Source organism: Triticum urartu, chromosome 7A (genome assembly GCF_056163025.1).
Source record: "Triticum urartu cultivar PI428250 chromosome 7A, HENAU_Tu73, whole genome shotgun sequence".
NCBI classification, from domain to species: domain Eukaryota; kingdom Viridiplantae; phylum Streptophyta; class Magnoliopsida; order Poales; family Poaceae; genus Triticum; species Triticum urartu.
In genome coordinates, this window is record NC_141879.1 from 638,082,432 (window position 1) to 638,098,547 (window position 16,116).

Here is a 16,116-nt window from a genome sequence, read left to right on the forward strand (position 1 = left end):
AAGCTCTACTTTGGTAGAGATCTTTTTTTGGAAATCAAATTAAATCAAAAGCTGGCGGTAGCTTTTGCCCAAATTAAAAGTACGGATCGGATGGATCGGCCTGATTTGCACCAAAGTACAGCCCAGAATGAATGAATGGTCGATCTATCGCCACCAAATCAATTACTAGCTCATTCATTCCCTTCTAATTTTGACCCCTCATCTCTACGTCTACGCTTTGTCTTACTATATTATTTTTATCAACCATCTACAGCTAACCAGCCAAAAAACGCCTAGCAGTAATATATACTTCCTCCGTTCCAAAATATAAGGCTTTGCAAAGATTTCACTATAAACTACATACGAAGTAAAATGTGTGAATGTACACTTTTTTTTTAAGCATTGTGAATGTACACTCTAAAGTACATCTATATACATTCGTATGTAGAACGGATGGAGTATATCTCAGCACATTAAAGTACGTACGTTGATTCTGCATGCAGATGCAGTGCATGAACGTAGTACGTAACGCATGCACGGTTTCCTTCTTCCTGGAATTGCCCTCCAGTAACCACGGCTTTGTACGTGATTCCCGATCTTTACCAAGTCCAGAGCGCGTAATTTGCTTTGCTTTGTTAAGTTTCCTTATACCCCAAGATTCGTGCGTGCAGAGATCTAAAGGCTCAACGATGCGTGCTGATTTGGCGCCACGACATATACTATATAACTTAAACGATACAGTATATGGCCAAGGCTTGGGTTCTGCAAATTAGTCAACCGATCGATGGAATCGTCGGGAACGGAAGCCAGCAATTTCGGTGCAGAAAGGTAATATAACGCGGGGAATTCGTGGTTTCTACTGCAAATTTAGGGAGAGATTGAAACGGAAGCCATAAATAAAAGGAAAATTCCCTCCTGAACAGGGCCGGTCAATCTCATCGTCAGTTGCATTCTCACTCAGGATGCCAACCAAAGCCCGGTCACGCACCATAAATACCCGGCGGCCTGCCATCTACGGACCTCGTTTCTTTGCCACCCTGCCCGCCCGTCCCCTCGCCGATCGATGACCTCACCTCCCACATCTGACTAACTCCGGCCAGGGACGCATCGCCTTGGCTGTATATATAGGAAGCTAGCGGACGACCCGCGCGCCCCATCAATCGCCATGGCCTCCGTGGACCTGCAACGCCTGCGCCACATGTTACTCACCACCGGCGCCGGCGGCGGTCACCACCAGCTCGCCTCCGCCGCTACTATCCCAGCGAGTGGGCCTTGTTATGGTGCTGCGCTGCCGAGCCAGCGGGACCACCACATGTGCGCGGACCTCTTCAGTCTGCCGCCGGCGACGATGACGACTACGTCGGCCACGGAGCAGTATTCCGAGTTCTTGGCGATGGCTGCTGCCAATCTGGCGAAGAAGGGCGTCAGGCCCGACGGTGGTCAGGAAATGAGCACAAACAAGCGGAAGCGCGACGGGCGGTCGTCCATGCTTGCCGCGGCCGACGTTCTTGCGGCCCACGTCCAGCAGCAGACCATCGACGTCGACCGCATCCTGCTCAAACATGTAAGTCACATGCCATGATCAAATCGCCGCCACCGATCGATACTTTGCGTTTCAGGCTTTAATTTCTGTGTAGTTTTTATTAACCGTGGTCGATGATGCAGGCGCAAAATTTGTGGACTACTCTGGCGGAGCAGAGGCAGAGCCACACGAGGCTGATCGTCTCGACCGTGGAGGCCAGGGCGGCGAAGCGGCTCAAGGCCAGGGACGACGAGATTGAGCGGATCAGGATCATGAACTGGGCGCTCGAGGAGCGCCTTCGGAACCTCTTCATGGAGGCCCAGATGTGGCGCGACATCGCGCAGTCCAACGAGGCCACGGCCAACGTGCTCCGCGGCGACCTGCAGCGGGCGCTCGACTCCCAGGCGGTCCGTGGCGGTGGAAGCGGCGACGGTCAGGAGGACGACGCCGAGTCGTGCTGCTGGGGAGAGAACCAGGTGCCTTTGTGCGCGGAGGAGGAGGTGGGCACGCCGGCAGTGGAGGAGCGTCCCGCGACAGCAGTAGGAAGGTGCAAGGGATGCCGCGAGGACGCGGCCGTGGTGCTGCTGCTGCCGTGCCGGCACCTCTGCGTGTGCGCGCCGTGCGCGGCCGCGGCACAGGCGTGCCCGGCGTGCGGAAGCGCCAAGAATGGCAGCGTCTGCATCAACTTTTCGTGATGCGGGAGGAATAGTTTTAGAGTCGACATTTGGTTTCCTTCTAAAACTTACTAGAGTCGACTTTTGTTTGTATTCTTTTGTTCACTTTTTCTTGTTGTTGTTGACGGGAAGCGCCATGCCGTGCGACATTGGGCCACTGACATGTAAGCCAGCTTTGCAACAGGCCCACATGTCAGTGGAAGAACAGCAGGGTGCCGAACGGTAGAGTATCCTCCTCCTTGTTGACGGCGGTAATAGATAGGAGGATGGTTGGATGACATAGATATGAGAGGACTTGTATCCTTTTTTTTTAGTTTAGCTTTTTCCTTGAAGCCGTTGGATCAATTGTTCAACAAGAAGAAAAACAGTTTGTAATATTACAGATCAATGCTTGAAATTAAATACATAGATTAGAAGTTGAACAACATATATGGGGCGTGTCTAAGGGTTTTTGCACCAGGAATGGTGAAGCGGGTCAAAGATAGAAATCCGATTTAGATCCAACCGTCACAGAGAGTGACTTGAATTTAAAGAATTTTTCCTGGGTTGGCAAAAGGTTGGTTGTCAAAATTCAAACTGTCCAAAGATTGATTTGAATTTATAGAAAGTTTTCTCGGCTGGCAAGAGATTGGTGCCTAAATTCGTACAACCAAATATATAGAAGATCATTATTTATAAGAATCCCAATATCTGGCGTCCAGTCGCCAGGGGGGTGGAGGGAGGTCCTCCGGACCCCAATATCTGACCCCAATAAACCTCCTGCAAAAAAAAAACTTTCAGGAATAAACCTATGTAATCAACGAATGGTGTGAAATTATCTGCCGTATTCTCTAATTGGCACCTTTAGAGCTTCTATTTATTTGGACATGCGCTGACAGTAATCTGGCATTTAAACCATAGAAAAGTATAAAGAGACAAACTTGAATCTTGAGGAAACACAATAGGACTTTTGGGGAGTTATGAGTTCAATTATATTATTGAATGCAAATGCGCCCACCTGTGATAAAGATCAGCAATCAACAATGGAAAAAATACCATATGATTCCATAAGAATCCATCTCCTACTACTCTTCATTAGTTGCTATATCTCCCAATATCCAAATGTTTTTTGTGTTGGCATGTTACGGTTAATATATCATTTCAGATCTTGTAGTTGGAATGTGTGTCTTGAGGTAATAGGATCAAAGCTCTTTCTAGTATGCTTGTGGTAAATGTATTGGTGCCGCTAAAAACTCATTGTATGACAGCAGGTTGCCAATGGTATTGAGGTTGGTGTCCTACACCTAAGACCATTTCACCAAGAATTAGATGCCCAGACTTTGTGTCTTCTTCTTCTAGCCAACGTGTCACTAATATGTGTGTGGCAATTATGGTCTCATGATAGTACAATATCATGCCTCTCGATCTTCCACGTATGCTTCCAGATGCTCGTGACAATATTCTCTTACTTGAATTGTCTATTTAGCCTGGCAAACTAAAGCTAAGTAACAATTGGTGTATGTTCATAAAAAGCTGCTATTAAAATATTCCATCTTTAAACATTGCCATAGTTTTTTTGTCCATGTTGTTCTGCATCAACATATAATTTAACAGGCTGGAATTCGGATTACTAATTTATCCGAATTTTCATTGCATGTTCTATTTTAGATTCATAAATTAATTGAATATAATGAAAATTGATTTACACATTAGTTTGTTTTTATTAATTTGAACTTATTAGTCTGAGTTGTATTCTTTGTCAACCTAATAAGATATATTTTTAATATTATTATTTTAAACAATCTGACTCAAATCTGGTTAATTGTGCAAATATAGATTTTATTATAGAACAAAAAATTGTTTTGTTCTCTATTTATTTGCATGACTCCAAGTGTCATTCTATTATTCGTTCGTTGTCCTAGCTGAGCTCATATATGTCCACCCAATATATGCATGTGAACGTATGCGGTGTTGCTTGTGCATGCTTACATGCTATATTCACCAAGAGGTTTAATGTCGTAGTACCATTCTTTTAGGTTGACAGATTTATGTGTGCGTTTGTTTTTCTTGAAAGAGTTGTTCATATGCTGCATTGGTGGACCTATAGGATTTGGATACAACCAATGCTGAACTCGATTGTCCTATAATTAATAATAAAATCAACTAATCCCTGATCGTGTAACCATGTTTTTAATAATTCAATATTTAGAATTGTTACTTCAGAGGTTAGATGTTGTAATCAAATTTATTTACCTAGAAACAGATAAGATCGGGCAAAGAGGTCGAGTTGGAGCCGCTAGAGATATGCTAGCGCGTAGGCTGCAGAAGCAGCGGTGTGTTATACATGGCCGGACTTGATGCATGTGACGGCAATCTTGTATGGTTGAGATGAGCGTGTGTCCGTCGATCGTCATGGCAACCGTGCGATCAAGATGACAGTATACTGGGCAGTGGGTGCAATTTGTTTGACGCATTAAACGCGATGCGCATAGTCAAACAAAGAGGGCTTAGCCTGGACAGCCGTGTAGATCCAATGTTTTCAAGAAAAGCGAAACAGAACATGTACGCTTAGGATACTAGTAGTGCATTGCTTTGGATTATTGCATACTGACTTGATGGGCTTCTACGGTTAGCCTTGAGGCCCATGGACATGCTTCTTCTTTTCCAATTCTTACTTGATTTGGAGGTCAGGTAGTGCTTCTTCTGAGCAACTAGCTAAAGAGTGCTCTTTTAGGAGCCTCGCAACGATCAGTGCCACGTGACTCGCTCTCGGCCATTCGCCACGTGTCGCGCTCTGGGCGCTCCTTTCGGTTTTAATTTTTTTATTTTTCCGCACGTGTTTTCGGTTTTTTGGGGGTTTTCGACGTTTTTGTTTTTCATCGATCTTCCTTAGCTTTTCAATAAAAAAAATTTAAAAAGTTTTTGCGTGAAAAAACGTGTTTTTTTTTCTTTCACGAGAGTCACGGTTTTGCTTCCACGAGAGTCACGGTTTTGCTTCGCGAGAGTCACGGTTTTACTTCCCCAATGATAGACCTGCTTGTACATAACTTTTTTTAATGCACTTGCTTGTATATAACTTGGCCTCCTCCGTACATGAGTTTGTTTTGTATGTGTTCATGTTAGACTATTTTGACTAGTCAATAATAAGCTTACTCGTACATGATTGATATTGTGCGTAACTTTCTCAACTTTTAATCTCAACCCTTATAATTATAATCACTGGATAATCTGTTTTAGCCTGTGTAGATTAATGTGATGCGTTGTTACTAAATAGAAATGCCCATCTTATAATAGATGCCATCCGCACAATAATATGCCCATCTTATTACTAAAAAAACCATGCCCTTATAAAGAAAACTGCCATCCTCTTAGAATAAAACTGTCACCCTCCTATCTTATCATAGAAAATGACATCTCTCTTATAATAAAAATGCAACCTCTTAAATAATAATAAAATGGCATCCTTGTAATGATAAAAATTCCATTCGATTATAAAACGAAAAAATGATATGCTCTTATAATAAAAAAAATTACATCCTCTTATAATAAAAAATGTCATATTCTTATAACAAAAACACCATCATCTTATATATAGTAAAACTGCCCGGATAGAAAGTAAAAAAAAAATCTGAATTTTTGGACCAATTAAAAAAGAGGTTTCAACATACCATGTTATATTTAAAAATATGTTTAACACGAATGTTCATGAACCTTCTCTTGAGCCCATTGGCAAAAAGGCCCGCACTATTGCAAGAGGTCACGAGTTTGAACCCCCCTCCCCCCCCCCCCCCCACGCGTGGGATTCACATTTTTGGAGATATTTTAGAAAAACTAGTTTTTTCCAGGCATCGGCAGGCAGCGAACACCTTTAGCCATCAATGTGGCATTGCCCCCTGCGTCGAGATCTGTGCGACAACGATGGGGGCGTATGCTATGGTTGGCCTTCCAGGAAACGCCAGCCAGATAAAATTTCTGTCATTTTAATTGCATTCATAAAGTGGTGAAGAAGGTTTTCGTCTCCTAGCTAGCATGGCATGATGCAAAAGGTTGGCTAGGTTTAAGGTTACGAGATCTAGCGAAAGAAAGATATCAACCGGATTCATATGTAATAATCCAAAATAAAGATTGTATTTCATGCAAACATGACACATGGATTCTAAATCCTTACTGTAAACAAAGAGTACAAAAATAACAATAATGATCTCGCATTCCTGGTAACGGTGACATGTATATATATACCCTATGGTGGGGTGCATCACACACATCTGATGATTCCAAGTGACATTGTGAAGTCACATTACATGGACCTAGGTCTCATGTAATCTAATCCAACGTCAGTAACTGCACCAACCATGTACATCAACTTGTGCAAGCTGCATTGCCTCCCTTGTCTTGTACTGGTTGACTAAAGCCACACCTACTGCAAAAAACTGTGGTTCCTCCCCATTTCCTCAGTGACTAGGGCAAACTTTCTTCTCTAGGCGTCACCAATGAGCCTGTGGAGTCACCACCCCTGCATTTTGCACAAGTCATTATTTGCAGTTTGTTGCCATGCGTTTGATCCCTCTATATGTTCCTGCCTCACATTCATTTTATGTGGTCCCCTTTTGATGCTTGTTATGTCCACTAGCATTATCGATCGATGTGATATTTAACTTCGGGTCAATTTTGTGTGCATGTAGCAACAATTATGGTGTGGGACACAATATGGAAAATGAACATGTCATGGAGCCATGCAGACTAAGTGTTGGTGTATGTGATGTGGCTAGAAGGGAAGGGAGGCGTGCATAGTACTTCTACTCCACACGCCATGCATCATCTCGACTACATCTACATGTACTCCCTCTGTACGAAAATAGATGTCGCAGGACATTTTGCAAAATGGTCCCTTGCAATTTCCTGACACAACCCGCAGTCCCCTTCTTCTTCGTCACTGCACTCCTACCTCACTCTCACTACTAGGGAAAACCCTAGTAGTAGTGCTTGAAATATGCATAGCAGTAGCGTTGGGTCCAGCGCTACTACTACCGCGCTACAGCTAAGTCATTGCAGTAGCGCCGGTAATAATCCAAAATAATCCAGCGCTACTGCTACCGCGCTACAGCTAAGTCGTTACGAGATCTAGCGAAAGAAACATATCAACCGGATTCATATGTAATAATCCAAAATAAAGATTGTATTTCATGCAAACATGACACATGGATTCTAAATCCTTACTGTAAAGAAAGAGTACAAAAATAACAATAATGATCTCGCATTCCTGGTAATGGTCACATGTATATATATACCCTATGGTGGGGTGCATCACACACATCTGATGATTCCAAGTGACGTTGTGAAGTCACATTACATGGACCTAGGTCTCGTGTAATCTAATCCAACGTCACTAACTGCACCAACCATGTACATCAACTTGTGCAAGCTGCATTGCCTCCCTTGTCTTGTACTGGTTGACTAAAGCCACACCTACTGCAAAAAACTGTGGTTCCTCCCCATTTCCTCAGTGACTAGGGCAAACTTTCTTCTCTAGGCGTCACCGATGAGCCTGTGGATTCACCACCTCTGCATTTTGCACAAGTCATTATTTGCAGTTTGTTGCCATGCGTTTGATCCCTCTATATCTTCCTGCCTCACATTCATTTTATGTGGTCCCCTTTTGATGCTTGTTATGTCCACTAGCATTATCGATCGACGTGATATTTAACTTCGGGTCAATTTTGTGTGCATGTAGCAACAATTATGGTGTGGGACACAATACGGAAAATGAACATGTCATGGGGCCATGCAGACTGAGTGTTGGTGTATGTGATGTGGCTAGAAGGGAAGGGAGGCGTGCATAGTACTTCTACTCCACACGCCATGCATCATCTCGACTACATCTACATGTACTCCCTCCGTACGAAAATAGATGTCGCAGAACATTTTGCAAAATGGTCCCTTGCAATTTCCTGACACAACCCGCAGTCCCCTTCTTCTTCGTCACCACACTCCTACCTCACTCTCACTACTAGGGAAAACCCTAGTAGTTGTGCTTGAAATATGCATAGCAGTAGCGCTGGGTCAAGCACTACTGCTACCGCGCTACAGCTAAGTCGTTGCAGTAGCGCTGGTATAGGCAGCGCTTCTGGTAAGTATTGTTAGCAGTAGCGCTTCCTGCAGCAGCGCTAATGCTAACTATCTGTAGCAATTTTTTATATGAAGCGCTGCTGCTAAGCCAGCTTTACTGCTAGGTGATTTACAGCGCTACTGCTAATGTTGTTGCTTTCACCGTTCCACACCCCTCTACGTATTTGTGCGGTATTTATACACGCTCTATACAATAGTTTCATCAGGTCGTACTAAGCATACACTATTCTCATCATATCATAGATATACAGTAGTCTCGTCATACCATCATCATCATCATCATCATCATCATCATTCAACACAAATATCATCATATCTCAAAAATAGCGATACACAAGTACGATCATGTCATGTCTGGAATAAGTGCAACTGCATGGTCATGGCACACACACAAGTTTCATCATCTCTATCTAAACCATGATGTAGAAGAGAAGAGCGATCAACATGAGCAAGAGCACGACTATGTAGTACCGGCGGTCCCGCCCCTGCTCATGCCGGAGTGTCCACCTCAAGTAACTACTTTCCGCTTCGGTTCTGCTGTCGAACCCTTTGTGGCTAGCACCCGGGTACCTGTGCACCTGGGCTTGAGCGGCTGGCCACTGGTCGTAGACTCCCGGAACCCTCCCAACGTACACGGCGTAGTAGCCCTTCGCCATCTCTGATCTATCACTACTAGGGAAAACGTTATACACAGAACTTTAGCAGTAACGCTAGTTAAAAGAGCATGCTACTGCTAGATAGCAGTAGCGCGTGCAAAATAAGCGTGCAGCAGATGGACATATATCAGTAGCGCGTCTCACCGAAAACTCGCTACTACTAAAAGTCCAATCACTTAGCCGATGGGCTACACATAGTAGTAGCGATCTTCCAAAATCCGCGCTACCGCTAATGAACTTATAGCAGCGCGTTTATTTGTAAATCGCTACTGCTAACGAAAATAAAATGAAATGAAAAACGAATAGAGAAGTAAATGAAAATGAAAGAAATAGAAAAAGGAGAAAGGAAAAATATAAAATGTAAAAAAAATAAATGAAAAAGGGAAAAAATAATGAAGACGTAGCAGTAGCGCGCTCTCTGAAACGCGCTATAGCTAACTTAGCTATAGCGCGTTTTCTGTAACGCGCTACCGTTACTTTTGACTTAATAAAAAACGGTTTCCCCCCCGGCCACCACTTCTCCCCCAAATCGATCCCTCGCCCCACTTCGCCGCCGTCTCCCCCACTTCGCCGTCGCCCCCACTTCGCTGCCGTCTCCTGCCGGCATCGACGCCGCGCTCATCCTCACGGCCGCCGCCCGAGGCCGCCCGGCCTCACCGCCGCCGCCTCTCGGGCCGCCCTCGACCTTACGTCGCCTCCCTCGACCTCACCGCCGCCGCCCTCGACCTCACCGCCCCCGAGCCCGCCAAGACCGCCGCGTCCCGACCCTAAGCCCGCCCACCCCGCCCCTACCTCCGTCGCCAAGCACCTCCCCGCCACCGTCTCTCCTCTCTCTGTAAGCCCCCCAACCCATCCTTTTTAGTTAATAGATGCTAATGTTAAGTAGTAGATAATGTTGATGTTTTTTAGTTAGGGTAATAATAGACGATGTTAAGTAGTAGATAATGTAGATGTTAATTAGTTCAGTAGGGTTTAGTTTTTGAATTGAGTTTGTTTAACTAGATGTTAATTAGGGCAGTAGGGTTTAGTTTAGAGTAAAGTTTAGTTCAGTAGTTAACTAAATATAATCTATATTTGGTTTTTGAATTGAGTTTGAGAGAGCATGTGATTTGTGTAGATTTTCTTGAAGTGTCAAACGCTAGGACATGCAAATTTGAAGTGGTCAGGATATATGCAAATTCCTCAATTGTATTTGCCCATGTTTCGATTGTGTCCAAGTGGCCTTTTGTTGTTTCCAGGGAATGAAGCTGAGTGGCCTATGTTTTGCCGGAATGTTGATTCATTTCCGTTCTGGCAAATTTTAGGTTCTCGATTTGTCCACTTTTTAGCAAAGGTCATGCCGAAATTTTCCGTGAATTTCGGCATGACTTGTGCTACAAACTAGGACATATCGAGTGCCCGGGATTTGCCGCACCAGGAAGGAGTCAACATTCCTGCAAAACATAGGCCTTTTGTATGTCATTATTCATTTTATTAGGTCTAGAATTAATTTACTAGATTTAATCATAGGAAACATGGCTAACAACGCTCTTTACTTGGACTCATCGAAGAACATTCACAAAAAGGATTACACCCACATCAAGGATGTTCTCGACAGTGCTATGTTTTACTACCAAGCAAGGGGTGGAGAGGTCAGGGACAAGAAGAGAAGGGGCGGCAGGGTCGCCTTCAGCCATAAGACCGACTTCTGCTGCATCCAGCAACCGAACGATTCTCCTAATGATGGATTCTATGTCCTACACCACATGCTGGAGTACAGACGGGATCACCAGAACCTTCGCATGTCACCTAGATCCGGCGATGCCCATATTCTGCAATGTGCAAAGGACATAGGAGATATCGAGGATCATTGACTTCGAGCTGAGTTCTATAACATCCGGCGCGAACTTGCCCAAATCATCATGAAGGAGGTCGTCGGAAAAACAGGGATGTTCTACGGAGAAGGACAAATGTCGCGGGAAGACGTCCGAACATGGATAGCCTCTCAGCGTCTCGACATGAAGCCTTTCACTAAGCTCGAGGACTATCTCCCTGACTTGGATGGATGGAACGACATGTTGGAGTGATTGTCGATATATGACAATGTGTACGTTTAGTCCATACTTTCTGTATGACAAAACTTTGAGTTATGCACGGTGAAACTTTACTTGTGATGTAATTAAACCGTCCTCCTCCTCGACTAGCGAAAATCACTCTAGTTAGGGCATTTTGGGGTACGATGAACTTTGTTATTTATGCTTATGATATGTTGTTTCTATTTTTGCCAAGTCTGTCTCTTTCTGTCGCTCAACTATATATGTTGAATATCATCGACTCATGGGACGATGCAGGTGCATAGATCATAGATAGCGAAGAAGTGCTATGCCAGCAGTATATATACGACAAGTGGCCGGAGTGTCAGGCCCAGGTGTATCGATTTCCGGTTTCCGAGTGACAAGCAGTAGTTAGTTTAGGTTCACGCTAATGCCACAGAAGTCGGTCTTATGACCGAAAGCCAGCCCGTTATTCCTATACTTTTTCACCTTGATATATCCACCAGACAGGCTGAAGGTTAACATGGCACTATCGAGAACACTCTTTATGTGCTTGTAATCCTTTTTCCTGAGGTTCTTCAATGAGTCCAAATACATCGCATGGGAGTATTCCGGGGACAGAAAGATGAGGACGGCGCCCCCTCCCCCCGCTGCCTAAATTAAGTACACCTCAAATTAGCATCCATGCTATAGAGGAATTATTAACACTGACGAAAGGATATGTACGGATGACTTACGTGGGATGATAAAGCAAGAGAATCACTTTCTTGTCCTTATTAGTGATCATGAATTCGTCGAGGTACTTGCTCACATAGTCACGGTGCTCTTTGCAAACTGCCAAGAAGCTCTCGTGCATATAGAATGGGTCCGTGACGCAGACATATTTGATGTTCTCAACCCTGATGAAGTAGTTCAGATTCAACGCATACATGCAGATGAACAGGAAATCCTGCTCGGTCATGTGGAACATGTCGTAGATGTAGTCAAATCGCAGGATGAACTTGTTCGCGGGCCATCTCTCGACGTACAACTTCCCAGGCGGCACCTGAGCCGCGTAAAGCGGGAATCCTGGTTTTTCCGCGACCAGAAGGCTTTTCTCTCTGGCCAGCACATCTTCATGCAGTCTCCTTAGTTCATTGTTCAGTAGGTGTTGTAGCACTTCGGCAGGTAGGATCGAATCGACGGCGACATGGAAGCACTTCGCACCTTGGACAGGTATTCTGCATACCACCCGGGGCTTCAAAGGCGGCTGGCTTCTTGAAGCAGCTCTGGCACCTTTAGGGCCTTTCTTGTCCGGTCTCCTCCTTTGCTTCTTGGCGGGTGGCGGTAGTGAGCCCACCATACCTTCCCTAACCACCACCCCAGTGTCTTCGGGCTAATCAGTGGACGGGCCTCGGGGGGTTTCTGGGTACAGGCAGCATCTGGAGGCGTCTCCTGCGAGGATCGCTTGAAGGGAGACTTTTTTGCATTCCGCCTTAGGACATTCCGGCTCCGACAAATCAGGCAGCATCAAGTCATCATCTCCACACTGATAGCCCGAGTCTTCTCCGTCCTGAGCCATCAATCCTCCATCATCATATGCGGTATTGAAATACTTGTTTGGGTCATCATCATCATCCTCCATGTCATCATCAACATTTGCTTCTTCAACAGCGGGGGCTACATCATCTGGCACTAATGGATGCTCTCCCTCGGGTCATCCGCTATCAGTTGCCATGATGATAGGTCTCCAATGTATCTATAATTTTTGATTGCTCCATGCTATATTATCTACTGTTTTGGACTATATTGGGCTTTATTTTCCACTTTTATATTATTTTTGGGACTAACCTACTAACCGGAGGCCCAGCCCAGGATTGCTGTTTTTTTGCCTATTTCAGTGTTTCGAAGAAACGGAATATCAAACGGAGTCCAAACGGAATGAAACCTTCAGGAACGTGATTTTCTCACCGAACGTGATCCAGGAGACTTGGACCCTACGCCAAGGCATCAGAGAGGCGGTCACGAGGGTGGGGGGCGCCCCCCTAGGGCGCGCCCCCTGCCTCGTGGGCCCCTCGGAGCTCCACCGATGTACTCCTTCCTCCTATATATACCTACGTACCCCCAAACGATCAGAACGGAGCCAAAAACCTAATTCCACCGCCGCAACTTTCTGTATCCACGAGATCCCATCTTGGGGCTTGTTCCAAAGCTCCGCCGGAGAGGGCCGTCATCACGGAGGGCTTCTACATCATAATAGCCCCTCCGATGAAGTGTGAGTAGTTTACCTCAGACCTTCGGGTCCATAGTTAGTAGCTAGATGGCTTCTTCTCTCTTTTTGCATCTCAATACAAAGCTCTCCCCCTCTCTCGTGGAGATCTATTCGATGTAATCTTCTTCTTTTTGCGGTGTGTTTGTTGAGACCGATGAATTGTGGGTTTATGATCAAGTCTATCTATGAATAATATTTGAACCTTCTCTGAATTCTTTTATGTATGATTGGTTATCTTTGCAAGTCTCTTCGAATTATCCGTTTGGTTTGGCAAACTAGATTGGTAGTTCTTTCCATGGGAGAAGTGCTTAGCTTTGGGTTCGATCTTGCGGTGTCCTTTCCCAGTGACAGAAGGGGCACCAAGGCACGTATTGCATCGTTGCCATCGAGGATAACAAGATGGGGTTTATTTCATATTGCATGAATTTATCTATCTACATCATGTCATCTTGCTTAAGGCGTTACTCTGTTTTTAACTTAATACTCTAGATGCATGCTGGATAGCGGTCGATGAGTGGAGTAATAGTAGTAGATGCAGAATCGTTTCGGTCTACTTGTTACGGACGTGATGCCTATATACATGATCATGCCTAGATATTCTCATAACTATGCTCAATTCTGTCAATTGCTCAACAGTAATTTGTTCACCCACCGTAGAATACTTATGCTCTTGAGAGAAGCCACTAGTGAAACCTATGGCCCTCGGGTCTATTCTCATCATATTAATCTCCATCACTTTAATCTTGCTTTGCTTTTTTACTTTGCCTTTACTTTTTACTTTGCATCTCTATACCAAAAATACCAAAAATATTATATCTATCAGATCTCACTCTCGTAAGTGACTGTGAAGGGATTGACAACCCCTAATCGCGTTGCGAGTAGCTATCGTTTTGTGCAGGTACGAGGGACTTGAGCGTGGCCTCCTACTGGATTGATACCTTGGTTCTCAAAAACTAAGGGAAATACTTATGCTACTCTGCTGCATCATCCCTTCCTCTTCGGGGAAATCCAACGCAAGCTCAAGAGGTAGCCAGAAGGATTTCTGGCGCCGTTGCCGGGGAGGTTCGCGCAAGTCAAGATTTGACTCCCGACAACGAGCCATTTCTGGCGCCGTTGCCGGGGAGGTTTGCGGAAGTCAAGATTTGACTCCCGACAACGAGCCATTTCTGGCGCCGTTGCCGGGGAGTCTACACAAAAAGTCAACATACCAAGTACCCATCACAATCCCTATCTCTCGCATCACATTATTTTCCATTTGCCTCTCGTTTTCCTCTCCCCCACTTCACCCTTGTCGTTTTATTCGCCCTCTCTCTCTCTATCCTCCCTCTTTATTTGCCTCTTTTTCCCCGCTTGCCTTTTGTTTGGTCGTGTGCTAGTTTGCTTGCTTGTCGTTATGTCTGAAATTGGGGAAGTTATCGCCAATTGGGGAAATTCTGATGCTCCTGCTGAAGAACCCCCTACCTACCATACAAAAAGATTTCGAATCGGTAGTGGTAATATTATTGGAAAAGGAGTTATTCAAGATTTCTTTACTTGTGCCGGTGCTTTGCCCTCTATGGGTGGTTCTATTCTCCATAGAACTAGTAGTCTTGCGGACACTATTGCCATGCTTATCGTTGAACTTGAAAGGCAATTTATGCATATGCACCCATCTATACAAAGTGTTTTCCTAGAATTTTCTAATATCGAGCATTCCTCCGTTAAGCGTGCCGCTACTATCTTTTTGGCTCATGAATTCAGATTTATAATAAAAGAAGCCAAAGAAATCTTTGCGCACTATAGGGTGGACGCTGGTCGTCCTCCCATAGAATCTATCCTCTTCGATCAAGAAGAAATTATGCGCTTTCAATCTCTTAACTATGTTGCTTTTAATGAAAACCTTAGAAAAAAGGTGCCAATCAATATTTGAATTGATAGAATCTCTGAACTTAATGATGATTTGGCTATTCGAAATAACGATCTAGGATGCTCTCTTGAGTTTAGGCTCACAAGGTTCTGTCAAAAGAATGCTTATAATGATGAATTGGTTGTACAATACGAACGGCCAAAAGAGGAACCTATACCTCCTAAAATTGATCTTGGGGACTTCTGTCCTATTAAATTTAGCCCTTTTGATTACTTTTGCTTGACTCAAAGAAAACTTGCTGCCGAACGTAGAGAATATGAAATGAGTTTCACCGATCTATCTTATAACTACGACAATACCTAGATCTATCCTCGCTTTTATGCCTAGCTAGGGGCGTTAAACGATAGCGCTTGTTGGGAGGCAACCCAATTTTATTTTTGTCCCTTGCCTTTTGCTCCTGTTTAGTAATAAATAAATTATTTAGCCTCTGTTTTGGTTGTGTTTTTTGTGTTTAATTAGTGTTTGTGCCAAGTAGAACCATTGGGAAGACTTTGGGAAAGTCTTGTTGAACTTGCTGTAAAAAACAGAAAGTTTAGCACTCACGAGAACTGCTGTCATTTTTATTTGGAAAGCGCTATTTAGTTAATTATTTTTGAAGATGATTAATAGATAAATTCCTCACGTCCAGCAATTTATTTTAGAATTTTTGGGGTTCCAGATCTTGCGCGAGCTACAGATTTCTACAGACTGTTCTGTTTTTGACAGATTCTGTTTTTCGTGTGTTGTTTGCTTATTTTGATGAATCTATGGTTAGTAAAATAGTTTATAATCCATAGACAAGTTGTAATACAGTAGGTTTAACACCAATATGAATAAAGAATGAGTTCATTACAGTACCTTGAAGTGGTCTTTTGTTTTCTTTCGCTAACGGAGCTCACGAGTTTTCTACTCTAGGTTTTGTGTTGTGAAGTTTTCAAGTTTTGGGTGAATTCTTGTGATGGATTATAGAACAAGGAGTGGCAAGAGCCAAAGCTTTGGGATGCCCATGGA

At 44.1% G+C, this 16,116-nt stretch overlaps 1 protein-coding gene across 1 annotated transcript; it reads left to right on the plus strand.

The window, feature by feature from the left end:
* The first annotated feature begins 995 nt into the window (after positions 1-995).
* On the plus strand, positions 996-2,563 carry LOC125523457 (BOI-related E3 ubiquitin-protein ligase 1). Its single transcript, XM_048688489.2, has 2 exons — positions 996-1,543; positions 1,645-2,563. The coding sequence occupies exons 1-2, from the start codon at positions 1,145-1,147 to the stop codon at positions 2,194-2,196; spliced, it is 951 nt and encodes a 316-aa protein (XP_048544446.2). The 5' UTR covers positions 996-1,144; the 3' UTR covers positions 2,197-2,563.
* Positions 2,564-16,116: the final 13,553 nt, after the last annotated feature.